The sequence below is a fragment of the Dendrobates tinctorius genome, unplaced genomic scaffold, assembly GCF_039654945.1.
Source record: "Dendrobates tinctorius isolate UK_male_01 unplaced genomic scaffold, ASM3965494v1 ptg000090l, whole genome shotgun sequence".
Lineage (NCBI taxonomy): Eukaryota > Metazoa > Chordata > Amphibia > Anura > Dendrobatidae > Dendrobates > Dendrobates tinctorius.
This window is the reverse complement of record NW_027361758.1, coordinates 544,171-571,702: the sequence shown is the minus strand read 5'-3', so window position 1 is coordinate 571,702 and position 27,532 is coordinate 544,171. Positions and strand designations below refer to the sequence as shown.

The following is a 27,532-nucleotide window of genomic DNA, read 5'->3' as shown; positions in this document are numbered from 1 at the left end:
TGATACCTGGATCACACGTTTTTTCAGATGTTTCATCAGACCACACTGCAGATAATCATGAGCCGACTTAAAGGGTCAGGTGCGGCGGCGGAAAAATTGAAGGAGTTTGTTAGACCTGACCCCGCTGAAAGTGCACGACATAACAGGAGCACTTCCTCTCAAGTTCAGCGCAAAAATCGCCCTTCTGGGGGTGAGGAGGAGATGGAGCAGGAGGAATTGACCCTTAAACAAGCATCTGAGCAGTTGATGCAAGCTATTTCTTTGACCAGGACATCCCTGACGGAGAAAATTGAGGATGTTTACACGGAGGTGGGGAGACTTCGTCAGGATATGCAGGCCATGAAGGGACGCATTACGGAGGTATAGACAAGGGTGTCCAAGGTGGAGGATACCATTACACCTAAAGTTGTGGCCAAAAGTATTGACACCCCTGCAATTCTGTCACATAATACTCAGTTTCTTCCTGAAAATGATTGCAAACACAAATTCTTTGGTATTATTATCTTCATTTAATTTATCTTAAATGAAAAAAACACAAAAGAGAATGAAGCAAAAAGCAAAACATTGATCATTTCACACAAAACTCCAAAAATGGGCCAGACAAAAGTATTGGCACCCTCAGCCTAATACTTGGTTGCACAACCTTTAGCCAAAATAACTGCGACCAACCGCTTCCGGTAACCATCAGTGAGTTTCTTACAATGCTCTGCTGGAATTTTAGACCATTCTTCTTTGGCAAACTGCTCCAGGTCCCTGATATTTGAAGGGTGCCTTCTCCAAACTGCCATTTTTAGATCTCTCCACAGGTGTTCTATGGGATTCAGGTCTGGACTCATTGCTGGCCACCTTAGAAGTCTCCAGTGCTTTCTCTCAAACCATTTTCTAGTGCTTTTTGAAGTGTGTTTTGGGTCATTGTCCTGCTGGAAGACCCATGACCTCTGAGGGACACCCAGCTTTCTCACACTGGGCCCTACATTATGCTGCAAAATTTGTTGGTAGTCTTCAGACTTCATAATGCCATGCACACGGTCAAGCAGTCCAGTGCCAGAGGCAGCAAAGCAACCCCAAAACATCAGGGCACCTCCGCCATGTTTGACTGTAGGGACCGTGTTCTTTTCTTTGCCTCTTTTTTTCTCCTGTAAACTCTATGTTGATGCCTTTGCCCAAAAAGCTCTACTTTTGTCTCCTCTCACCAGAGAACATGCTTCCAAAACGTTTTAGGCTTTTTCAGGTAATTTTTGCAAATTCCAGCCTGGCTTTTTTATGTCTCGGGGTAAGAAGTGGGGTCTTCCTGGGTCTCCTACCATACAGTCCCTTTTCATTCAGACGCTGACGGATAGTACAGGTTGACACTGTTGTACCTTCGGACTGCAGGGCAGCTTGAACTTGTTTGGATGTTAGTCGAGGTTCTTTATCCAACATCCACACATTCTTGCGTTGAAATCTCTTGTCAATTTTTCTTTTCCGTTCACATCTAGGGAGGTTAGCTACAGTGGCATGGGCTTTAAACTTCTTGATGACACTGCGCACGGTAGACACAGGAACATTCAGGTCTTTGGAGATGGACTTGTAGCCTTGAGATTGCTCATGCTTCCTCACAATCTGGTTTCTCAAGTCCTCAGACAGTTCTTTGGTCTTCTTTCTTTTCTCCATGCTCAATGTGGTACACACAAGGACACAGGACAGAGGTTGAGTCAACTTTAATCCATGTCAACTGGCTGCAAGTGTGATTTAGTTATTGCCAACACCTGTTAGGTGCCACAGGTAAGTTACAGGTGCTGTTAATTACACAAATTAGAGAAGCATCACACGATTTTTCGAACAGTGTCAATACTTTTGTCCACCCTCTTTTTTATGTTTGGTGTGGAATTATATCCAATTTGGCTTTAGGACAATTCTTTTTGTGTTTTTTCATTTAAGACAAATTAAATGAAGATAATAATACCAAAGAATTTGTGTTTGCATTCATTTTCAGGAAGAAACTGAGTATTGTCTGACAGAATTGCAGGGGTGTCAATACTTTTGGCCACAACTGTATGGAGGCTAAGCTAACGAAGGTGGCGGGCTCCATGAATTCGTGGAAGCAGAAGGCGGATGATTTAGAAAACAGAATGCGCCGAAATAATATCTGTATCGTTGGTCAGCATCCTGAGCAATTTCTGGACGATTGGCTTAAGACCTCTCTGGGAGATGAATTCTCCTCAATGTTCGCTGTTGAAAGAGCTCACAGGGTCCCTACAAGACCCCTGCCTCCGGGGGCCCCGCCTCGACGTTTCCTGGCACGCTTGCTCAATTGTAAGGACAGAGATTCCATTCTGCGTCTTGCACGACTAAAAAGTCCTATTAAGTTTAACAATACTGTCGTTTCCATCTTTCCGGATTTTTCCATGGAACTGCAGAAACAGGTGGCACAATTCATCAAGGTCAAGAAACGGCTCAGAGACAGAAACATTGTATACTCGATGATATATCCGGCCCGACTCCGGGTTGTTCATGAAGGTGCCTCCGTATTTTTCACGGATCCGGCGGAGGCGACTGAGTGGCTGCGGTCCCATAAGGGGTCCTCTGCGAGGGAATCCTAATGTAGCGGCTGTTACTCCGGATCCTTTCAATCAAAGGTCTAATTGGAGCTCTCTCGGCGAGTACCCAGATATCAGCAATACCGGACGCTGTGTTCAGTGATGGTATCCCCTTGCTTATTTTTTTATGGGGGCGTGAGACTGTGCTCCTATGTTACTATGTTCCTGTTTTGTTTTTTCTTTTTCAAAAGTTTTAGTTTTTATAGTTGTTTAGGTAAATGCCGCGGCCGACATCAATTTTGCTATCTGGGTGGGATCTCTGCACTTGGTTCGGGCACCATTATGCATTATACTCAGACGGACGGGAGTGGGTTCTGAGTTGATTTGTATGACTTGGAATGTAAGAGGCATAAAAACCCCTCGAAAGAAAATTAAGGTGTTCTCACAAATTAGACACTACCGTCCTCATATTGTGGCTCTGGTAGAGACGCACCTGACCAGAGATACGGTTCGGTGGGTACAGAAACCATGGGTGCAATGGTTTATACATGCTTTTCACACCAGCTATTCAAGGGGGGTTTCACTGTTAGTTCATAAAGATGTTCGGTGGGAAGCCAGGGAGGCCCGGAAAGACCCTGAGGGACGATTTGTGTTTGTACATGCGCTGATCAACTCTGAGAAATGTTATTCTTTGTATTTATAATCCCCCTCCGGCCAATATATCGATTATTCAGAAGACGTTGAGCTTTGCTTTGAATTACCCTGATGCACACGTCATTTGTATGGGAGATTTTAATTTGGTCATGAACAGCCATCTTGATAAATTGAGATTGGATAGTGGAGTACAGGGTGGGGTCCCCCCCTGGACACATCCCAACTGTCACAATTCATGGCGGGTAGTTGGTGGCTGGATCTTTGGAGAGTGCGTCATCCAGAGACAAGAGAGTATACTTGCCATTCCTCCACTAAACGCTCCCTGTCTCGCATAGACTACATTTTCGGGTCCAGCAGTCTGGCAGCGTGGGTGGATGATATTAAACATGGAAGTAGGGGGATTTCGGATCATGGCCCAATTATTCTTAAGCTTAAATACGGGCCATCGACTAATAGAATAACATGGAAGCTGAACCCTTTTTGGCTGAAGTTGATAACATCCCCTGATAGAACGATCGATCAGTTACGTTGCTTCGTCTCGTCCCACCCTGAACCCCGAAATATTAATATATTTTGGGATGCTCTTAAAGCCTATTTACGGGGTTGTTTATCCTCTACGATCTCTTACATTAAACTGGTGACATCGGAGGAGGATGGCGAGATGGAGCGACGCCTGAAAGATTCGGAAGCAGCGTATATATCTGATCAAACTGATAACAATAGGGTAGAATGGCTGACTGCTCAGAGGTTATATGCTCAATATACTGACACCAAGACGAAACATAAATTATTTTTTGCCCGGCAATCTTACTTTGAGATGGGGAATCAGGCAAGCAAATTATTGGCTTATTTAGTACGACAGCATAATGTGACTAACACAATTCTACAGATTCGTGATTCGGGTGGTACTCTGGTTTCCTCAACTGAGGAGATACTGAAATGCTTTTCTGACTATTATGGTTCACTATACAATTCTAAGATGTGGATGGCCCGGAGTGTCTAAATTATTTGTCAGATAGAGTTTCCTGCCCTGAGTCCTTCCCAACAGGCCTTTATGGATGCTGAGTTTACTCTAGAGGAGGTAGAGGATGCCATAAAAGACATGGCCTCCGGGAAAGCCCCTGGGCCGGATGGATTTTGTCACGGTCACGTGTGTCTGGACGCAGCGAGTACCGCAAGGCGAACCCATATGACACGTGACCCTGGATACACCGCCTCTAGTAGGGCGAATTTAAATAATAGCACGTGCAGCTGGATACGCCGCCTCCAACAGGCGAATTTAGGTAATACACGCGAGTCTGGAAACCCCGCCTCCAGTAAGGCGAATATAAATAATAAAGGGAAAACTTGGGTAACAATAACAATGGAGGGCCCTGCGATAGGGAAACGGGGAAGTGGAGACCTCCTGCACTCCCCTGAGTCAGTGTCTCTACACTCCTATCATTCCCTATGCTGGTTCCGCACCGGGCGACGCACAGGAACCTCAAAATCCTGACTCGCCCTGCACCTAAACCCTCACTAGGGAATTGGTCGGTGCGGAAACTAATCCCACCACTGCACTAAACACACATAAAGAAAAATGACAATACAGGGGAACACCACTTAGCTTTGCTCTGTTGCTTATGCTTCCCGCAAAAGAGCCCACCACCTGCGTGCATCTTCTCCTTCAATCGGATCCATCACCATAACCGGATCCATCACCATAGTGCAGACTTGGAGCAGAGTCCACCACCAGTTGCAGCTGCCCAGTAAACAGAGTCCCAAAGATGAATCCAGCTTCTGCCAAAAAGTCCAGCATGCTTGAGTCCAACTTTTCTGCCAATAAGTCCAGCATGCTTGAGTCCAGCTTTCAGCAACCAAGTCCAGCATGCTGAGTGCAACTCTCACCATAGTCGCCACTCCACCAAGCCATGCAAGCACTTCCTGCTGACACCATAAATTGTGACTCCACCACGCCATGCCAGCCCTTCCTGCAGACCCCATCATTGGACTCCACCAATCCATGCCAGCACTCCCTGCAGACACCATAGCTGCCATTCGTCCCCTCTGGCTGGGCTGCCCAGGACTCTTGTTCAGCTCCATCTTTCCCCCAGGCTTACTTGAAAATGAAGACCTATCACCAACAGTGATCAAACAAACCTGACACTCTTTTATAGAGCATCACACCTGTTTTATAATTACGTGAACATTAAACCAAAGAACTAAAGTGCACTACCGCTCACCACCACCGGGGCAACTTAGAACAAACGACACCACAGTGCAATAATTCTAATGGCCACCAGGGGCAATCACAATACTTTGGCACCCAGCCAAAGGGAAAAAAAAAGTTCAATTGTGCATTTAACTTGTCAGATCCAGCCTGGATCATGACAGATTTCCCGTGGAATTATATAGGAAATACTAAGATATACTGGCGCCCCCTTTGTTGACAGTGTTTCGAGGGATTTGAGAGGGGGGATGCATGCCGGAGTCCTTTTATGAAGCCAATATAATAGTTCTTAAAAAGGAGGGGAAGGACCCTTTAGATTGTGGATCATATAGGCCCATATCACTAGTAAATGTGGATTATAAAATCTTTACAAAAATTTTGGCCAAAAGAGTGAACTCAGCCATACTAGATCTTGTACACTCCGACCAAACTGGTTTTATGCCTGGTAAGAGTACCTCCATTAATATCAGACGGGTCCAGTCAGTGGTTCAATATAGTTCTCTGGTACCAGATAATGAATGGGCATTGGCATCACTGGATGCGGCCAAGGCCTTTGACTCTCTTGAATGGCCTTTTCTCCGTACATGTTTGCAGAAATATGGATTCGGTGATAGATTTCAAAAATGGGTCAGTGTTTTATACGTGAAGCCCAAGGCCCGGGTCATTGTAAATAATTCCACATCTGAATCATTTTCACTGCATAGGGGAACTCGTCATGGGTGTCCCCTTTCCCCGGCCCTTTTTGCTCTTGCTATTGAGGCCCTGGCAATTCGTATAAGATCTTCTCCTAATATTGCTGGTATAGAAATAGCAGGTCGGACTGACACCATAGGCCTATATGCTGACGATATGGTGATATTTATGGACAAAGCGGGGGGGACTCTGACAGGAGTCATCACTACTATAAATAAATTCAGTAAATATTCTGGCCTATATATAAATTGGGAGAAATCCGCTTTGATGCCTCTTTCCCACACTCCAATGCCACGACTTGAGACTCTCTCCTTACTGCCCATTGTAACCAGTTTTAAATATTTGGGTGTTCATGTCTCTCAGGGTAGTAAATTTGATTTGCAACTCAATATACAGCCATTGCTGGAGATGGTCAAGGGTAAATTCGCGATCTGGGGTAAACTTCCACTGTCTGTAGCCGGACGTATTAATTTAATTAAAATGATTTTACTCCCCAAGATTAATTACTTTCTTCAACATAGTATGGTGGTGGTGCCCAAATCCTTTTTTGCTAATCTGAATTCCCAAACCACATCCTTTATTTGGGGGAAAGCCAGGTCTAAACTTAAAGGGAATCTGTCACCCTTTTTAGCTCCTATTAGCATTATTCTGTAATGCTGTAGCTAAGCCCCCAATGTAACCTGAAAGAGAAGGAAAAACACGTTATATTATACTCACCGAGGTGGGTGGTCCGGTCCGATGGGTGTCGCCGTCCAGTCCGGCGCCTCCCTTCTTCATGCGATGACGTCCTCTTCTCCCATCCTGTAATGGCTCCGGCGCAGACGCACTGCTCTGCCCTGTTGAGGGCAGAGCAGAGTCCTGCAGTGTGCAGGCGTCGGGGGGGAAGCAGTTGAATAAGCCCCGCCCAGCGGACCGGACCATGGCAGTTTACATACATCTGAACCGATATAAAAAAAGGTATTTATGCATGAAAGGTGCGGGGTCAAGGGAAAGCAAAAGTACTAAGAGAATCCTTATGTGACACACAATTGAATGATATCATTATATGATATCTCAAAAAAGGGGTGACAGATTCCCTTTAATAAACGAATTTAAAAAAAAAAAAATGCAGCACACTATGCATGTGGTGAAGGAGAGAGTGGGAGAAGTTGAAAAAAGAGTCAGCTCTGCGGAGAACTATATAGCAGGAGCTGAGAAGGAATATAACCAAATGGCAATGGCCCTTACTGCTGTCCAGGCCAAAGTGACGTTGAAAACAGGTCCCGGCGCAATAACTTGAGATTGGTCGGCGTGCCGGAAAAAGTTGAGGGCAATGCCCCTACGGAATAGTTTGAGAAATTGCTCTTGGAAAAGATGGGTGCTGATAAATTGTCACGGTTCTATGCCACTGAACGTGCTCACAGGGCTCCCAAGTGTCCCCTCCCCCCTGGAAGTCCACCACGGACTGTAATAGCTAAAGTTCTCCATTACTGGGACAGAGATACCATTTTGAGGCTTGCTAGGGAGCACTCAGACCTTGTGATTAATGGTTCTGCAATTTCCATTTTTCCGGACTATTTTATTGAAGTGCAAAACCAGAGAGCCAGGTTTATTGATATCAAGAAAAGGAGATGGGAAATTGGTGTGAAATATTCCATGTTATACCCTGCCGAGCTGCGGATCGTAACTGCAAATAAAGTTCAATTTTTCTCTGATGCCAAGGATGCTCTCAGATGGCTGGACTGTAATGAGAAACAACAACGGTTGGAAAAGGAGAAAGTCTCTGCAGACTGAAGGTTTCATGAACTGAGTGTCTGTTTACCTAATTGCCACTTACGGTGGCTTCCTGGGAGGTTCTTTGTGGCGATATACTATGTTCATTTTTGTTCACAAGTTTAAGACATAGTGGGTCCTTTTATTGGAGGATCTGATGCAGGAGTGGATATGGCGAGGTTAAGATCGGATAAGGATAATATACGCCTGTTTTTCTTTTTTCCAATACGGAAAAGATATCTGGCTTTCTTTTTTTACAATTTTTTTTATTCTGGGGATACTTGTTGGGGGAGGGGGTGTAGAGTGTAATGGGGATGGTTTATGTCATGCTTCTTCTTCAGGACATTTACATGTTGTTGCACATTTTATTTCATATACAAGTCTGAGTATCAATGTTGGGAGACGTGAAAATTCTGAGCTGAAATGTTAGAGGCCTTGCAGCTGATGTTAAAAAAACAAGCAATTTTTCAGTTTTTGCACGCAGCGAAACCAGCTATAATATGCTTGCAGGAGACTCATATGGTCCCAGACAGGATTCACACCCTGAATGGGCGTTGGATACAAGAGAGCTATCATGCTACGTACTCTGCCTATTCGAGGGGAGTAAGTATCTTGATATGTAAGGGAACGAAGTTTGAAAAGCTCAACGTGATCATTGACCCGGAGGGGCAGTATGTGTGTCTATTATGCAAACTTAGTGGTAGACCTGTACTGCTCATTTCTGTGTATGTTCCGCCACCGTATAACAATACACTGTTTTTGAAAATACTTGAAATTATCACGGGCTTACCTGGAGTCCCGTACTTGGTGGTGGGGGATCTCAACAATGTACCTGACTCTCATTGGGATAGAGATAGAAGAGAGGAAATTAAACGGGGGGGTAACTGTACTCCATTTGGTGCTTTGTTGAGAGAAACATCTATGATTGATCTCTGGAGGGTCCGAAAACCTGGGGTGCGTAGATTCTCGTGCTTCTCAGCGACTTTTTCTTCTTTGTCAAGGATCGATTTGGCGTTGGGGTACAGCCAGATGTTAAGACTTGTGACAGATGTGGGATATGTGGCAGGGCTAAGGGTCGTGTAATTGATGGGAGATATGTGTCTCATAAATGGCTTATCTCCATAATGTAAGGCAGAAGTAAAGCATACCAGATATTGTTATTGTTTTTGTTTGAAGGACCTGTGGTGAGGTCACAGTCATGTGACCAGTCAGCTGCTGGGAACGTGGGTGTGGCTACAGCTTTATAATGTGACCTGCTCCTGAACCAGGTAGCTGTATGTGGGGAGGACTACACCTCCCAGCATGTGCTGAGACTCGCGGTCTGAGTCTGCAACCACGAAGGTTTATGTTTTGTTTGCCTAAGCTAGAGGCTATTTTTGGGGATACGCTGTTTTATGGTTTATGACAGAAATAAACCTCATGAACTTTGGAAGAACCGGTCTCCTGATTGTCTCCCGCTGCACCTGAGCGAGTCACATCCCCACAATTGGTGGTACACGTGCGGGCAGCGGTCCCAGCAGAGACTTGAGACAGTTGCTGCATGTCCTGGGTGAAGTTTGCAGCGGGGCAACAAGCATTGCCTGGAATCATGGAGGACCTCATGAAACACCTGGTCCAGTCCCAGGCACTGCAGCAGGAAACCAACAAGCTGTTGTTACAGCAGATCCAGCAAAGCCAGCAAGAGCAGCGGCAGCAGTTCCAGCAAAGCCAGCAGGAACAACGGCAGCAGATGCAGCTTCTGGCAACCGCCATCCAGGAGGGCAGGACGAGTGCCCCAACACCAGGTCGGGCTGATGCCACCGACGTCGAGAAGGCGGTAAGACGCGCATTACAAAAAATGACCCCTGAGGATGATGTGGAGGCCTTCCTGACGGTGTTTGAGAGGGTGGCTGAGAGGGAAAAACTTCAGCCAGAGCGGTGGGCGGAGGTACTGGCCCCATACCTAACGGGGGAGCCCCAGAAGGCGTACTTTGACCTGACGGTACAAGATGCCAGAGAGTATCCCAAATTAAAAGCGGAAATTCTCGCACGCTTGGGGGTAACAATGACTACCAGGGCACAGCGAGTTCATCGCTGGGCCTATCACCGGGACAAACCCCCGCGCTCCCAAATGTTTGACCTGTTGCACCTGGTCCAGAAATGGCTGCAGCCAGAGTCGGCTTCCCCTGCACAGATGGTAGAGCGAGTTGTGATGGATCGGTTTGTGCATTCTCTGCCGAGACCTCTACAGACTTGGGTTGCCCAGGGTGATCCCCAAAATGCTGATGAACTGGTTGGGCTGGTCGAGAGATACCAGGGGATGGAAGGTTCCTTGGGGAAGCAGCCCATTCCATATTGGGGATCCCAGCAGGGGGCGGAGTCACAAAAAGGGGTGGTGCGTCCAAGGTCAAAAGGGGCGGGGGAGGCGGTGCCCAAGGTCCCCTCGGGTGTTATTTGCTGGAAGTGTCATGGGCCAGGACATATAGCGGCCCGTTGTCCCCAGACCACCGAGCAGATGGACTGCAGCATGGGACGCCGTAGTTCATACTACGCATATCCAGCTTGCAGTGTGAACTCGCTACCTAACAAGGGGCCACAAGCGTGTCCCGTGAAGGTGAACGGTCGAGCAGTAATGGCGCTTCTGGACTCCGGGAGCTTGGTGACCCTTGTGAGGGCCAGTTTTCCTCTAAACATACTCCCGGGTAAAAAGATTGGTGTTCGGTGCATACATGGCGATGCAAAGGACTACCCTATGGCTAGGGTGAAGATTGAAACGGCGCATGGCACCGAGTCGCATGAAGTTGGCGTTGTTCGAGACTTGTTGCATCCCATAATTATTGGCCGGGATTTCTGTCTGTTTTGGGATCTGTGGGGGATGGGTTCTGAGTGTGCTAGCAAGAGCAGGGAACCAATCCACCCCACTGAGGTATCGCCACCACCAGAGGCAGACGAGTTCCCTTTATGTGTCCTTGTTGGGGATGAAGAGGAAGGGTCCCCTGTACCTGACATCCTGGAGTTGGGGGTGGCCGGGGAGAATTTTGGGACTGCCCAACATAGGGACCCCACACTAAGGGAAGCCTTTAACAATGTCACCGTCATTAATGGGGTTGCACAAGAGCCGGGAGCAGACACAAGGTTTCCCCATTTTATGTTGAGTGGGGAATTGTTGTACCGGGTCACGAAAATAAGGGAGGAGGTGGCAGAGCAGTTAATAGTACCAGGCCCCTATAGACGAAAAGTGTTGGACATGGCCCATTCACACATCTTGGGGGGACACCTGGGGGTGGAAAAAACCCAGGAACGGATTGTACAGAGGTTCTATTGGCCTGGGTGTCACCGGGAAATAGTAAACTATTGCAGGTCCTGCCCGACATGTCAGTTAACTGCCCCCACATCTCATTTTCGGAACCCTCTTGTGCCACTGCCCATTATTGAGGTGCCATTTGAGAGAATTGCCATGGACTTGGTCGGTCCCTTAGTTAAATCAGCTCGGGGCCATCAGTATATATTAGTCATCCTGGACTATGCCACACGCTATCCTGAGGCCATTCCCCTGAGAAACTCCTCTGCGAAGAGTATAGCCCGTGAGCTGGTCCATGTGTTTTCCCGGACGGGTTTGCCGAAGGAGATCCTGACCGACCAGGGGACACCTTTTATGAGCAAGGTGATGAGAGAATTGTGCAGAGTCTTGCAAATTTCCCAGCTGAGGACTTCAGTGTACCATCCACAGTCAGATGGCCTTGTTGAGAGGTTTAACAAGACCCTGAAGAGCATGCTGAGAAAAGTCATAGAGGAAGATGGTAGAGACTGGGATTGTCTCTTACCGTATTTACTGTTTTCTATCCGTGAAGTTCCCCAGGCCTCCACGGGGTTCTCCCCCTTCGAGCTTCTGTACGGCCGGCATCCGCGAGGTCTCCTAGATATAGCCAAGGAAACCTGGGAAGCCGAAGTCACGCCCCACAGAAGCGTCATTGAGCATGTGGCACTGATGCAGCAGAGGGTTGCGAAGGTGATGCCCATTGTTAAAGAACATCTCCGCCAGGCACAAGAGGCTCAGGCCAGGGTCTACAACCGGTCAGCCAGAGTGAGGCAGTTCAATCCGGGAGACCGAGTTCTCGTGCTAATACCGACGGTGGAAAGTAAGTTCTTGGCCAAGTGGCAAGGGCCATATGAGGTGGTGGAGAAACTGGGAGACGTAAACTACAAGATCCACCAACCCGGAAGACGGAAGCCATACCAGGTTTACCATGTTAACCTTATCAAGCCGTGGCAAGATAGAGAGCCAGCGGTAACTCCGTGCTTGCTGGGCAACCTAGAAGGGGAGGTTGGAGCTGTTACCATAGCGGAGACTCTATCGAAGGCCCAGAAGCAACAGTGCCGGGAGTTACTCCAGAAAAACCGCGACCTGTTCTCAGAGTTGCCGGGGTGCACAAAGGTGGTGGAGCACGAAATTCTGACCGAGCCACATGTGCGGGTGAACGTGAAACCATATCGTATTCCTGAGGCCCGGCGAGAGGTAATCTCCAAGGAGGTGCAGCGTATGTTGAAGCTCGGGGTCATTGAGGAATCCAAGAGCGGCTGGTCGAGCCCGATTGTCCTGGTCCCAAAACCTGATGGTGAATGGAGGTTCTGCAACGATTACCGGAAGCTGAATGAGGTCTCCAAGTTCGACGCTTATCCCATGCCACGCGTTGATGAGCTCATCGAGAGACTTGGACCTGCCAGGTACATAACCACTTTGGATCTGACCAAGGGATATTGGCAGATCCCCATGGCACAGGAAGCCAAGGAGAAGACGGCATTCTCCACACCAGACGGGTGCTTCCAGTATGTCCGGATGCCGTTTGGCCTACAGGGAGCTCCAGCAACCTTCCAGAGGGCGATGGATAGAATCCTTGCACCTCATAAGCTATACGCTGCCGCATACCTGGATGATATCGTCATCTTTACCCCGGACTGGGAGACTCACCTGGAAAAGGTCCAAGCAGTGTTTGACGCTCTAAGAGAGGCGGGGTTTACAATAAACCCGAAGAAGTGTGCCTTGGGGAGAGAAGAAGCCAAGTACCTCGGATATGTAGTGGGGCGTGGTGAGATCAAACCCCAAATCAATAAAGTGGAGGCAATTCAAACATGGCCGAGACCTCTGTCAAAGAAGCAAGTTAAAGCCTTCCTGGGGATTGTGGGATATTACAGGAGGTTTATCCCAAACTTCGCCACAATGGCTGCACCTCTAACTGATCTGCTTAAAGGGACAAAGTCAGTGATGGTCAGCTGGTCCGAAGAAGCAGAGTCAGCCTTCCAAGAAATGAAGGGAGCTCTTTGTAAGCAGCCCGTTTTGGTGGCCCCAGACTTTAAACGTGAATTTGTCCTCCAGACAGATGCCTCAGATGTCGGGGTAGGAGCTGTCCTTTCCCAAGAGATACGTGGGGAGGAGCATCCTGTTCTCTACTTGAGTAGGAAGTTGACTTCTTGTGAGAGAAATTACTCAGTTGTAGAGAAGGAGTGTTTGGCCATAAAATGGGCAGTGGACACATTACGGTACTACCTGGTGGGACGGAAGTTTAGGTTAATATCCGACCATGCCCCACTCAGGTGGATGAGGGAAACCAAGGGCAAGAATGCTAGGGTCACCCGCTGGTTCTTAGCCCTACAAGACTTCAGTTTCCATGTAGAGCATAGGGCCGGGAAGCTACATGGGAATGCCGATGCCCTCTCCAGAATCCCTTGCCTGGTAGGTGAAAGTGCCAAGCCCCACGGCTTTAGGCAGAGGGGGGAGGTATGTGGCAGGGCTAAGGGTCGTGTAATTGATGGGAGATATGTGTCTCATAAATGGCTTATCTCCATAATGTAAGGCAGAAGTAAAGCATACCAGATATTGTTATTGTTTTTGTTTGAAGGACCTGTGGTGAGGTCACAGTCATGTGACCAGTCAGCTGCTGGGAACGTGGGTGTGGCTACAGCCTTATAATGTGACCTGCTCCTGAACCAGGTAGCTGTATGTGGGGAGGACTACACCTCCCAGCATGTGCTGAGACTCGCGGTCTGAGTCTGCAACCACGAAGGTTTATGTTTTGTTTGCCTAAGCTAGAGGCTATTTTTGGGGATACGCTGTTTTATGGTTTATGACAGAAATAAACCTCATGAACTTTGGAAGAACCGGTCTCCTGATTGTCTCCCGCTGCACCTGAGCGAGTCACATCCCCACAGATATTTGACTAGAACGGTGTCTGACCATTCTCCTGTGTATGTCGTACTTGGTGAGCAAGGTCAGATAATGAATAACAAACCCCCTTGGCGACTAAACACCTTCTGGCTGCAGTTAATTGATAAAGGAGGTGATCTAGAGAAAGAGCTCCAAGTCTTCTTCAACGTTAATAGTGGTACGGCCCATGAGGGAGTTGTTTGGGAGTTCATGAAAGCTTTCTTTAGAGGGCTTTGTATTAAAGGAATATCTAGGGTTTAGATGAATACTAAGCAGGAGGATAAATGGGTATTCAGGGAACTGAGGCGGAGGAGGCACTGACCTTGAACTCATCTACTCAGCACTCAGGTGGAGGAGAGGCTTAAAAAGGCTCAGGTTGGAATAAATGCGCTCTCCTTACGGATGGCGGAACGAAAAAAGATGTTCCGAACTATGCAATACTTTGAGGAAGGAGAGAGAGCCGGTCATCTCCTGACCCTAGTAGCTGCTGCACAGAGAGACAATACTTATATAATTACCTTGAGGGGAGACGATGGGCAGGAGGTTAGAGATACTGCGGGCATACTAGAGGTGATGGAGGGTTTTTATATTAATTTATATAGATCACAGGCACATTCGACAGATACAGAGATTAATGATTTCTTGGTCAGAGCTGAGCTTCCCAGATTGTCTGCAGAGAATCAGCAATTATTGGATAGACCGTTTAGCTTGGAGGAGTTGGAGGTAGCGTTGGCCTCTATGGCTAATGAAAAGGCTCCAGGGATGGATGGCTTGCCTGGTGAAGTATACAAATAATATGGGAAATTTTTGCTACCTGTTTTGCTGGAAGTATATAAGGCAGGGTTGGATAGAGGTGAACTTCCATGGTCCAGGTGGGAGGCAATTATTGTTGTGCTCCCTAAGTAAGGCAAGGACCCAACTGACCTGGCCTCGTATCGCCCAATCTCACTACTAACGACGGATGCAAAACTTCTGGCTAAAATGATGGCTAACCGTCTTAATAAAGTTATAACATCTATAGTGCATGGGGATCAGGTAGGCTTTATGCCTAACAAGTCCACAGCGACGAATTTGAGGAGACTTTTTATTAATATGCAAGTGAAGGCGGATAGTGACAGGCATAGAGCGATCTTGTCGTTGGACGCAGCCAAAGCATTCGATAGCGTAGAATGGGAATACTTGTGGGCTACGTTGCAGCACATGGGCTTTGGGGAAGTGTTTATCAAATGGGTTCAGTTGCTATATACTGCTCCTAGGGCCAAGGTACGTGTAAATGGGCAAATGTCTGAAGGGTTTTCCTTGTTTAGAGGCACACGACAGGGATGCCCTTATCCCCTTTATTGTTTGCTATAGCAATAGAGCCACTGGCAGCAGTGATTAGAAGGGACCAAAATATTGTAGGATTTAAATATGGGATACATGAAGAGAAAGTGGCACTCTATGCTGACGACATGTTGCTATTTTTGGGAGATGCGGAAGGTTCCTTGGGGAGGGTGATGAGGGTTCTAGACGAATGTGCCGGAATATCTGGGATCTGCATTAATTGGGATAAGTCCGTTTTGTTGCCGCTGGGTGGTTGGACTCTTGTAGGAGATCAGCCAACTCCGGTTCAAGTGGTTACAGAATTCACTTACTTGGGCATTAGGGTGTCAAATAATATTGAAGTTTATGAAAGACTTAACTTAAACCCGCTGCTAGGTAAATTTAAACTGAAAATTACGGCATGGAGGAAATTAAATTTAACAATGGCAGGGCGTGCTAACTTAATAAAGATGATACTTATGTCTCAGCTTTTGTATGTGCTACACAATGCACCGGTTTGCTGCCTCAAAATAGATTTTATAAAATTAACGCCATTTTCCGTGATGTGATATGGAAAGGATGTCGAGCTCGTATTAAGTTGGAACTGTTGCAACGTCCAAAAGGTGATGGAGGTTTGGCATTTCCCCAACCTATGGCTGTATTATATTGGGTCCCAATGCCAGCATTTGATAGGATGGGGGGATCATGATCTTATAAGCTCAGTGGGGAAGGTTATTTCTCATGTGGTAGGGAGGGGCCTGTTGCTGGCTGCTCTGGAGGCGGGTAAATTTCGTCTGAATCCTAAAAGGTTTCCAACTTTGGTGTTGCTTGAAAAAACTGTGGAATAAAATAAAGCTATGGAGGGGGTATAGGGAAATACACGAGATACACAGCCATTTGGTTTGACCCCCGGCTGACTGAACTGCTAAGTCTATGGAATTTTGAACAGTGGAGAAGAATAGGTGTATGGTATGTGTCGCAGTTGCTAGATGGTGAGACATTTAAAACATTTGAAACACTTAGGCTACGTGCACACGCTGCGGATTCCGCAGCGGTTTTGGCCGCTGCGGACCCGCAGCAGTTTTAGCTGCGGTGTACAGTACCATTCAAATGAATGTTAACCAAAAACCGCTGTGTAGACGGTGCGGATTTATCCTCGCGGTTTTCCTGCGGTTTTGAAACCGCAGAAAGAATTGAAATGTCAATTCTTTCTGCGGAATCCGCAGCGGTTTCCTATCTCCACCATTGTGGAGATGGTGAAACCGCAGGACCAAACCGCAGACTAAACCAAAAGACCTGCGGTTTTATCTGCGTTTTTTGCAAAATCCGCGCGGATGAATCCGCAGCGGATTCCTCAGCGTCTGCACACACCCTTAGGGAAGAGTTCCCTTTGGAGCATACTATGTTTTACCAGTATCTGCAGCTGCGACACGCATTCTCTAAACAATTGAGAAGGTCACCGATAGTGATACAAAATGACAGTATAGGCCCTTTTACATTTAGCGATGCACCAGCGATCCGACCAGCGATCCCACCCGGTCAGGATCGCTGGTGCATCGCTAAATGATCGCTAGTGAGCTTTCATACAGAAAGACCTCACAGCGATTCAGCAGCGACGCAGCGCACGATACTTACCATTCACACGCAGCGATCCTGGCGTCCTCCCGCCCGCCTCCAGCGTCGCTCGTCGTCACAGCAGGAAGTCTCAGCAGGAAGCGCCCGACGAGAAATGGAGCCGGACATTCTAGCGCGATCAGCGATGGACAGCGGGGGAGCCGGTCGCTGGTAAGTATCACACATAGCGATATCGCTAGCAATATCGCTATAACGTCACAAAACCAGTGACGTTTTAGCGATATTGCTAGCGATATCGCTTAGTGTAAAGCCCCCTTTAGTTGAATATGCTTGGCCCCCAGAGGGGTACTAGGGGTCTTATATCGACAATTTACAGGGGATTGCTGGGTACGTTTTTGGATAGACACACATTATTGGCTAGATCCAAATGGACAAGGGATTTAGGAGACATATCGGATGAACAGTGGGAGTCGGTTTTACAATATGTCCCTAGAATATCAATAAGTGAATCTGGGAGGGTGTCACAGTTATACACTATACATAGGGTATACAGGACACCCGTGTGGATGAAAAAGGCTGGACTAAGGGCAGACTCTGGATGTCCAAGATGTACGATGGATGAAGCTGATATTCTTCATATGCTATGGTCTTGTCCAAGATTACAGGCATTTTGGATTGGGGTCCTGGATTTGGTGGAAAGAGTGACGGAAGCAAATATTACTCGAGATCCATTGACGTGTATTTTAGGACATGTAGAGGAGGTTGCGTCGGATGAATGGGGTAGGCTAGCAATAGCCAGATTGCTTTATGTTGCAAGGAAGACTATCACATTGCACTTGGTTAGATGAAAATCCTCCTACTAGGAAGGAATTTGTAAATACAGTTAATTTTGTAATCCTTATGGAGCAAAGCGTATACATGAAAAGAGGCAAGATGAACCACTACGAGAATATCTGGGGAGGGTGGTTGGACTTTCCCGGATTGGCTTCCGCAAAACTCGTCAAAAATAGGTTATTAGGGTTATAAAAAAAAAAAAGTGTACAACATTGTAATGCATGGATAAGGATTGTAGATGCGTGATGGGGGGGATGTGTTTGGTGTATTTGCATTTATTAAAAAATGGGAAAAGTATTATAATTTGTACTCTAATCTATACTTATGTATGTTATACTATCCTGTATGCTTTCTTGAATAAAAAGTATTTGATTTAAAAAAAAAAAAAGAAAAAAAAAAGTACTCAAGTTTCCCTGAAAAGATGTGTATCACACTCTAATGCGGTGTTTCTCAACTCCAGTCCTCAAGACCCTCCCACAAGTTATGTTTTCAGTATTTCCTTAGCATTACAAAGGTGATGGAATTACTGCTTGAGCATGTGATGAATTATCACCTGTGCATTACTAAGGATATCCTGAAAACAAGACTGGTCTGTATCCCACACATTTTAACCTTTTTAACACAAACACAGCCTTAGTAATGGCAAAATTATCTCAACTTATATGGCTATGGGCAAACAGATCTTAACTGTTTTTAACTACTGTTCTTTCACACACTATCAGTAATTTTTATTCAGTGTTTAATGGTTTTCACAATCCAGATTCTCCACAAAGTAGCTGCTGTATTCCCAGCTTTTGCTTAAATACCAGCTGTGATCGGCCATCCTGATTGGCTGTGCTGTACCAGTTGCTGCAAGGCATTATTGGAAAGGCCACTTCCAAGATCACGTGATTCTTCTCTGCCTTCTACAATCATCTGAAATGTGTAAAACGGCTTTAGCCATTTTAAGCGATTCGCTAATTCGCACACTGTTCATATTCGGTGGGTTCGGCAAATTCCTAAAAATTTGACGCAAACTCTATTAGCATCAGATCAATTCATTCATCCCTACTAAGTATTTTTTAATATTTTTTTTTTCTAAAATTGTGCTTGAAAATATGGATGCAAAAAAAACCCAACAAGATCCCACAAGGCTATGTGCACACACGCGCCATATACAGTGTCTTTTCAGTTGTTTTTTTGCAAGATCTTTTTTTTTTCCTTCCAAATGCAAGCCACGTGAAGAATGTTAGGTCACTGTTTTTACCCGCTTTGCACTTTTGGAAATGTGAAGCGGTTAAAAGAAGCTTCAGAGGCTGCACATATGCATAGCAAGCCATTTTTACACATAAATAGATATGTTCATTCTTTTTAGCGTTTATTTCTCGCTTTTTGGCTTAGGGAGCTTATGCCTCTAAGATAGATGTTGTGTGTACAAAGCCTAAAGGTACAGAATTAACAAGGTTCGAGCTACTGGAAGCACCGACATTTCCAGCAGTGAAAAGAGTAAATAATATCCTTGCCTTCACGTTAATGCAGTTAGTGCTACGATCTACACTGTGTGTAGAATTATTAGGCAAATGAGTATTTTGATCACATCATCCTTTTTATACATGTTGTCCTACTGCAAGCTGTATATTCTTGAAAGCCAACTGCCAATTATGTAAATCAGGTGATTTGCATCTCTGTAATGAGGAGGGGTGTGGTCTAATGACATCAACACCCTATATAAGGTGTGCTTAATTATTAGGCAACTTCCTTTCCTTTGGCAAAATGGGTCAGAAGAAAGATTTGACGGGCTCTGAAAAGTCAAAAATTATGAGATGTCTTGCAGATGGATGCAGCAGTCTTGAAATTGCCAAATTTTTGAAGAGTGATCACCGAACAATCAAGCGTTTCCTGGCAAATAGTCAACAGGGTCGCAAGAAGCGTGTTGATAAAAAAGGCGCAAAATAATTGCCCATGAATTGAGGAAAATCAAGCTGCCAAGATACCATTTGCCACCAGTTTTGCCATATTTCAGAGCTGCAACGTTACTGGAGTATCAAAAAGCACAAGGTGTGCCATACTCAGGGACATGGCCAAGGTTAGGAAGGCTGAAAAATGACCACCTTTGAACAAGAAAAAGATAAAACGTCAAGACTGGGCCAAGAAATATCTTAAAACTGATTTTTCTAAGGTTTTATGGACTGATGAAATGAGAGTGACGCTTGATGGGCCAGATGGATGGGCTCGAGGCTGGATCAGTAAAGGCCAGAGAGCTCCAATCTGACTCAGATGCCAGCAAGGTGGAGGTGGGGTACTGGTATGGGCTGGTATCATCAAAGATGAACTTGTGGGACCTTTTCGGGTTGAGGATGGAGTGAAGCTCAACTCCCAGACCTACTGCCAGTTTCTGGAAGACACCTTCTTCAAGCAGTGGTACAGGAAGAAGTCGGTATCGTTCAAGAAAACCATGATTTTCATGCAGGACAATGCTCCATCACATGCATCCAAATGCTCCACAGTGTGGCTGGCCAGTAAAGGTCTAAAAGATGAAAAAATAATGACATGGCCCCTTTTTCACCTGATCTGAACCCCATAGAGAACCTGTGGTCCCTCATAAAATGTGAGATCTACAAGGAGGGAAAACAGTACTCCTCTCGGAACAGTGTCTGGGAGGCTGTAGTGGCTGCTGTACGCAATGTTGATCGTAAACAGATCAAGCAACTGACAGAATCTATGGATGGAAGGCTTTTGAGTGTCATCATAAAGAGAGGTGGCTATATTGGTCACTGATTTTTTTTTTTTTTGTTTTTGAATGTCAGAAATGTTTATTTCTAAATTTTATGTTGTTATATTGGTTTACCTGGTGAAAATAAACAAGTGAGATGGGTATATATTTGGTTTTTATCAAGTTGCCTAATAATTCTGCACAGTAATAGTTACCTGAAAAAAACATATCCTCCTAAGATAGCCAAATCTAAAAAAAAAAAACACTCCAACTTCCAAAAATATTAAGCTTTGATATTTATGAGTCTTTTGGGTTGATTGAGAACATAGTTGTTGTTCAATAATAAAAAGGATCCTCTCAAATACAACTTGCCTAATAATTCTGCACGCAGTGTAGAACTTGGTGAATCTGGCCACTTTTGCAACAGTAATTAGCCAGCCTCTTCTTTGATACTCTGCTAGTCAATGCAGAGACAGAAATAAACAAGCTGAAATCGCTTTTTAAAGTCTCGTGGTAAGTTTTTATGATTTTGTTGGTCTTATTCACAGTCTTCTATACATTTATTTCAATGCTTATGGTTTTCTATTTTGTAATACTGTAAATTAAAGCGTTTCTTGTTTTGCGAACGTAATGTGCATAAAAATAACAGCAAGAGGACAGATCCTCTGTAACTTCAGATATTTGTTTCTTTTGTAGTTTAAACGTTATGTCAGCAAACTTCGTGGGAAAAGTTTGGTCTTCAAGAAAAAAAGACAAGAATTAGCAGAACTTACTGCAGAATATGGTGTCCTACAAAGGACAGAGCAGATCCTAAAACAACGTCATGACAGTATGCAGCAGCAACTGGTAAGCTGGAGATTCCCTACAGTACAGACATTATTTTAGAGACTTAGCTTTCTTTAAACTTAATTTATCAGTAGTAAGTTAATATGATTGCAATAGTATAAAGCATGGCTGACGCAAGAAAGTATTTTTGTTTTGTATTTCTAAAAATCTGCTTTATATTATAGAAAATTTTTTGGCTGTGTTCACTTCTATATTGGAGCCTCAGTTAAAATATTTGTAAAACATACTGGACAAAATGGCACTACATGGCTGTGCTGTTTTAATTACGGACACAATGAAGTAAACCTTATGGACCACATCATAGTCAGTGGGGTTTATCGAACAATGTTGGTGTCTGTCTTTTGACTGATCCAGCACAGCCATCATTTTGTTGTTCATATGACAAAGAAGAACCATAGAAATGAAAACCACAGATGTGCACATAGCCTTAAAGTTCTTGTCCACTACTAGGACAACCCCTTCTTGATTTAAATGTTTGGCGTCGATAAAATAAAAAAGCTAATACTCCCCTCCTGTGCTGGCGCCGTTACAGCAGTGTCAGCACTCGCTCTCCTTGGGACTCTTGTGCGGTTATTATGACACGTGAGCCTGGAGCCCCATCAGCGCTGATGTCATTGCCTCTGCCTTTGGACAAATCAAGCATCAAGAGGAAGTGAGAGTAGCTGCAGCCCTGACTTTCTCTTGATGTTTGCTTTCTCCAAAAGCAGAGACAGTGACGCCAGTGCTGATTGGCCACCAGGCTCACGTGTCTTAAAAAACGCACGACAGCCCTGGGAACGCGAGTGCCGACACCACTTGAATGGCGCCAGCATGGGAGGTGAGTATAAGCTTTTTTATTTTATTGGGGCCAAGCGTGGGGTATGAGAAGAGGTTGTCCAAGTAGTGGACAACTTCTTTAATGTCATTTCACTCTTTTATTAGTTATTTTCAGTTAGGCCTGTATTGCATTTTTATGGTCAGTATAGTTTTATATGTTGTTGAATCCTAATCAATTGAAAAAAAAGTGAGTGCATGGCAGACCCACTCAAAGAGGTTATGCTGGATGGATTATGCAGGATGATGTCTTGAATTCTTTAAAAAATGGAAGTCATGGAAGACACCAGTATGAACTGAGCATTACATAATTAGATCTTGAGAAAGGTCAGGTTGAACATTTTTCTCTGTCACATCTTTGTTTATATGTATAATTGAAAAGGATATGCCATTCGAGAATATTTATCATCTATGAACAGGATAGATGCAGATTCCGCCATTGGAGCCCACAAGTGCACTATTGTGAATAAAGAGGTGAACTTACTGTACATGTACTGCTCTCTTTAATCATTTCTCTGGGAGCCTATCCTATCCATATGTCATACAGTTCAGTGGCGTGAAAATAATAGAAATGACTATGCAGCCACTCTGTGGCCCATGATTCATGGGGAGATGCCCCGTACTCCCACCTGGTATCTCAGTTTAAATTGTGATTGCATCCTCAGGATGCAGGTACAGTTCAATAAAATGATGTAACCCACAGCTGTCAGGTTCCTGCTTCACCATTCAGACTGTGTGTCGGAGACTCAATACACATGCGAGATGATGTCACTAGATTATGACTGCTACGCAGAGCCTCAGTCCGCACAGAATTGAGCATTAGATTAATAAAATAGGGTTTTTTATGTTGCATTAATTTTAGGGGGAAACAGTTGGTGTATCAAACTGAGTGTATGTCTATAATATGGTGTGGGGGACTGTGAGGGCCATGGTCCTGTGAGGGGGGGCTGTGAGGGCAATTATACTGTGTGTGGGTGACTGTAGGGGTTAAGATGCGGTTTGTGGGTCCATGATTCTAAGTGGGGGCCATGATACTATGTGGAGAGGCTGTGAGGGGCATCATACTGTGTATGGGGAATGGTGGGGGCCATGATATTATGTGGGGGGATTATGTCTGCTATGACGCTGTGTATGGATGACTTTGAGAGACATGATGTTGAGTGTGCGAGCCATAATACTGTAACGCCATTCCCACAGCCCCTGCATGGTTCCCTTTCCCCCTGCATGCAGGGACGCCCGCATACTCATGGCATCCTCCCTGCTTTATTTCGGGTCTGAGCCCTGGTGCTCACCTGCTTTTAAAGGGGTAGCACACATAGTAAAATGCCCTCAGCCTATAGCGGAGAGGCAGTTAGTGTTAGTGTACACCTGCAAGATTGCTCCCAGCCAACAGCTGTGAGGCATCATGTTTAAAAGGCACCCTCCCCAATAGGGAGGTGCCAAGCAACACATTTAGTAATTAGGTCGTGTGCTGTTCTACCAGTGAAGTTGTGAGGTCCTTTGGTCCCGGTGTGGCTAGTGTCCTAAACCCAAATTCCTGGTTCTACTGTGGCCAGTTTCCTGAACCCAAAGTCCCTAGTCCTTGTGCAGCCAGTCCTGAACAGAATTCTGTGCCTCCCGTGCTACAACCAGTCTCCAAACACTGAAGCCACCTCGGCGGCACTGAATCAATTCTGTCCCTCCGTGTCTGTAACAGTTCTGCCACAGTATCCTGAACCTAGTAGATGGAGCCCGAGTTCATATCCCTGTCTGCGTACCTGACCCCTGGGGTCAGCAGCTCAGTACCAGGGACTGTGTAGAATTTGTACCTGGTGGCTACCCGCAGCGAAGCCTGACTCCACCATCAGGAGCTCAAGTGAACACCTGGTAGCCACTTAGCTACTCCTTTCCTAGGTATGCCCTGCCCTGTGGCATAATGGGTCCACAATTCACGTGCGCCACCTGCGTGCGTAACAGATATTATGTGATACCATGATACTCTGTGTCGGTGACTGTGGTCGCCATCATGCAGTGAGGGCCATGATTCTGTGTGGGAGGTATTATGCTGTTGGGGGCATTATAATGTGTTTGGTGTTACTTTGGGGACACTGTGGCAGCATTATGCAGTTTTGGTGGCATACACTTCATATAGAGGGCAATGGGTATGGGAAAATTTACTGTAGGGGTATCATAGTGTGTGTGGGGTGGCATTTTGGGGGGCATTATACGCTAATGAGGTCGTAAAAGGGGAATTGTAGTGGGTGAGAACCCTAAGGAGCATCAGCAGAGGTACAATTACTGTGTTTCACGTTGTACTACGTCCCTTTCCTTGTTCTTAAATATTGGGAGTTATGCCCTGCTGTGATTGCGCCTACCCTGCAGAATGTATTTTTTCTTTGAGTGAGTGAGAGAGAAGGGGGGACCAATTAGGACTTTTGCTGTAGGGGCCTATGATTTCTGTGCATGCCCACAATTCCGTTGCAATCATAATTATTGAGCCTCCATTGCAATTTCAAAATATAAGAATAAAAATTCGGATCATCCAAATACAAGCGCGAAGTGGAAGGTAGACGCTGGCAGTTGTCCAAGTCGGGAACATGGATAGACGAGTATAATTGAAGCAAACAAATCTCCAGCGTCAAAAGCATAAGGAGCGTAGATAAATTAAAAACTGACTTTTAATAGTCTGAATGTAAATACATGGTTAACTGGATGGACACCACAAGTAGAGATATATAGCAGTATAAACCGACGCATTTCAGCAGAGAGCCTTAATCATATAGTCTGTGGTGTCCAGATATTCATGTTTTTATATTTGGACTATTAAAAGTTAATTTTTAACTTATCTACACTCCTTATGCTTTTGACACAGGAGATTTGTTTGCTTCAATTACACCCATTGCAATTTAGGTTAATTGCCAAAATTGACTAAACTTTTTGCTGTCTGCAATTAACCAAACAAGAACAATATAAATAGCTGAACACAACTTTCCGTATATAATGAGTGGTTTCTCTGTATACAAAACAAAATACAATTTTTAATGACCAATACAGTCTCAGAATTACTCAACCCCTTTATGAAAATCATCTTTAGTACCTAGTAGAGCTAAGTCCTGCTGCGTATGTGATACATTGCCAGACCCCAGCTTCTGGTAGCGTTCCTGAGGAACAATAGCCCATTCCTCATGGGCAGCGGCCTCCAGTTCTGTAATATTTTTGGGTTTGCTTGATTCACCTGCCTTCTCCAAAACCCCATGTACCTGTGGTTGTTTCCTGAAGAAGTGTTTGAAACTTCGAAACACGTAGAATAAACCACAAATATCTTTTAGCCATCTCTAGACTGATGTCTTTATTCATTCAGCAGTGCGGAATATATCCACAAATATATCCTTTTTTTCAACAAAAGAACACCTGATGTCACTTATGAAATCATCAATTATTTACATTAGATGAGCTTGAGACAACACCTGGATGGATTATAAATGTGGCATTTTATTCAGATGGTTGAATAATTCTTTAAAAGTGGCATTTTGTGTCGATTTTTTTTTTTAAAGCATTGGTTATTTTAATGCTTGTTTGATTGGTTTATTGCAAACAGCAGAAAATTTCACATTTTACAAATAAATGGAATTTGCAGTGGGGATTTAATACATTTGACTACAGCTCTAAATCTCTCAGATGGGAACATTGTAAAATACATCCCTCCATTTTAAAGTTCTTAAGAAGAACATATATATATATATATATATATATATATATATATATATATATATATATATATATATCTGAGAAAACATTTGTTCCCTTTATATGATTAAATACTGTTTTTATACATCATTTTCACATATATTTCCTTCAACCTATAACCTTACTGTAAATGAGATGTGTGATAACCAATTAATAGCTGCATATGTTGGATCAGAAATGAATAGACGTAGCTGTCTTTGGACAGACTAATGCAATGATACACGCATTATTTTTCGGTCTGAAAGGAAATATGTGAAATTATATCTTGAGCCAATAAAGCTGTGCTCATTAGCCATCACAGTCAAGATAGGTGTGAATTGCAAAAGTAAATGATTAAATTGTGCAGTGTAATATTGCAGACAGTTTCTAATAAAGGTTTCATTACAAGGCCATTTTTAGGATACAGTGGGGAAAAAAAGTATTTAGTCAGTCAGCAATAGTGCAAGTTCCACCACTTAAAAAGACGAGAGGCGTCTGTAATTTACATCATAGGTAGACCTCAACTATGGGAGACAAACTGAGAAAAAAAAATCCAGAAAATCACATTGTCTGTTTTTGTTTCATTTTATTTGCATATTATGGTGGAAAATAAGTATTTGGTCAGAAACAAGCAATCAAGATTTCTGGCTCTCACAGACCTGTAACTTCTTCTTTAAGAGTCTCCTCTTTCCTCCACTCATTACCTGTAGTAATGGCACCTGTTTAAACTTGTTATCAGTATAAAAAGACACCTGTGCACACCCTCAAACAGTCTGACTCCAAACTCCACTATGGTGAAGACCAAAGAGCTGTCAAAGGACACCAGAAACAAAATTGTAGCCCTGCATCAGGCTGGGAAGACTGAATCTGCAATAGCCAACCAGCTTGGAGTGAAGAACTCAACTGTGGGAGCAATAATTAGAAAATGGAAGACATACAAGACCACTGATAATCTCCCTCGATCTGGTGCTCCACGTAAAATCCCACCCCGTGGGGTCAGAATGATCACAAGAACGGTGAGCAAAAATCCCAGAACCACGTGGGGGGACCTAGTGAATGAACTGCAGAGAGCTGGGACGAATGTAACAAGGCCTACCATAAGTAACACACTACGCCACCATGGACTCAGATCCTGCAGTGCCAGACATGTCCCACTGCTTAAGCCTGTACATGTCCGGGCCCGTCTGAAGTTTGCTAGAGAGCATTTGGGTGATCCAGAGGAGTTTTGGGAGAATGTCCTATGGTCTGATGAAACGAAACTGGAACTGTTTGGTAGAAAGACAACTTGTCGTGTTTGGAGGAAAAAGAATACTGAGTTGCATCCATCAAACACCATACCTACTGTAAAGCATGGTGGTGGAAACATCATGCTTTGGGGCTGTTTCTCTGCAAAGGGGCCAGGACGACTGATCCGGGTACATGAAAGAATGAATGGGGCCATGTATCGTGAGATTTTGAGTGCAAACCTCCTTCCATCAGCAAGGGCATTGAAGATGAAACGTGGCTGGGTAGTTCAACATGACAATGATCCAAAGCACACCGCCAGGGCAACGAAGGAGTGGCTTCGTAAGAAGCATTTCAAGGTCCTGGAGTGGCCTAGCCAGTCTCCAGATCTCAACCCTATAGAAAACCTTTGGAGGGAGTTGAAAGTCCGTGTTGCCAAGCGAAAAGCCAAAAACATCACTGCTCTAGAGGAGATCTGCATGGAGGAATGGGCCAACATACCAACAACAGTGTGTGGCAACCTTGTGAAGACT

General features: G+C 44.9%; 1 protein-coding gene across 3 annotated transcripts in view; it reads left to right on the top strand.

Moving 5' to 3' along the window:
* Positions 1 to 27,532, top strand: part of IFT81 (intraflagellar transport 81) — a 282,490-nt gene that overhangs the window by 151,079 nt on the left and 103,879 nt on the right. For all 3 annotated transcript variants that reach the window (XM_073585958.1, XM_073585959.1, XM_073585960.1), the window contains exon 12: positions 21,108 to 21,257. In XM_073585958.1, the coding sequence (XP_073442059.1) occupies positions 21,108 to 21,257 (150 nt within the window). The remainder of the gene's footprint in view (positions 1 to 21,107; positions 21,258 to 27,532) is intronic.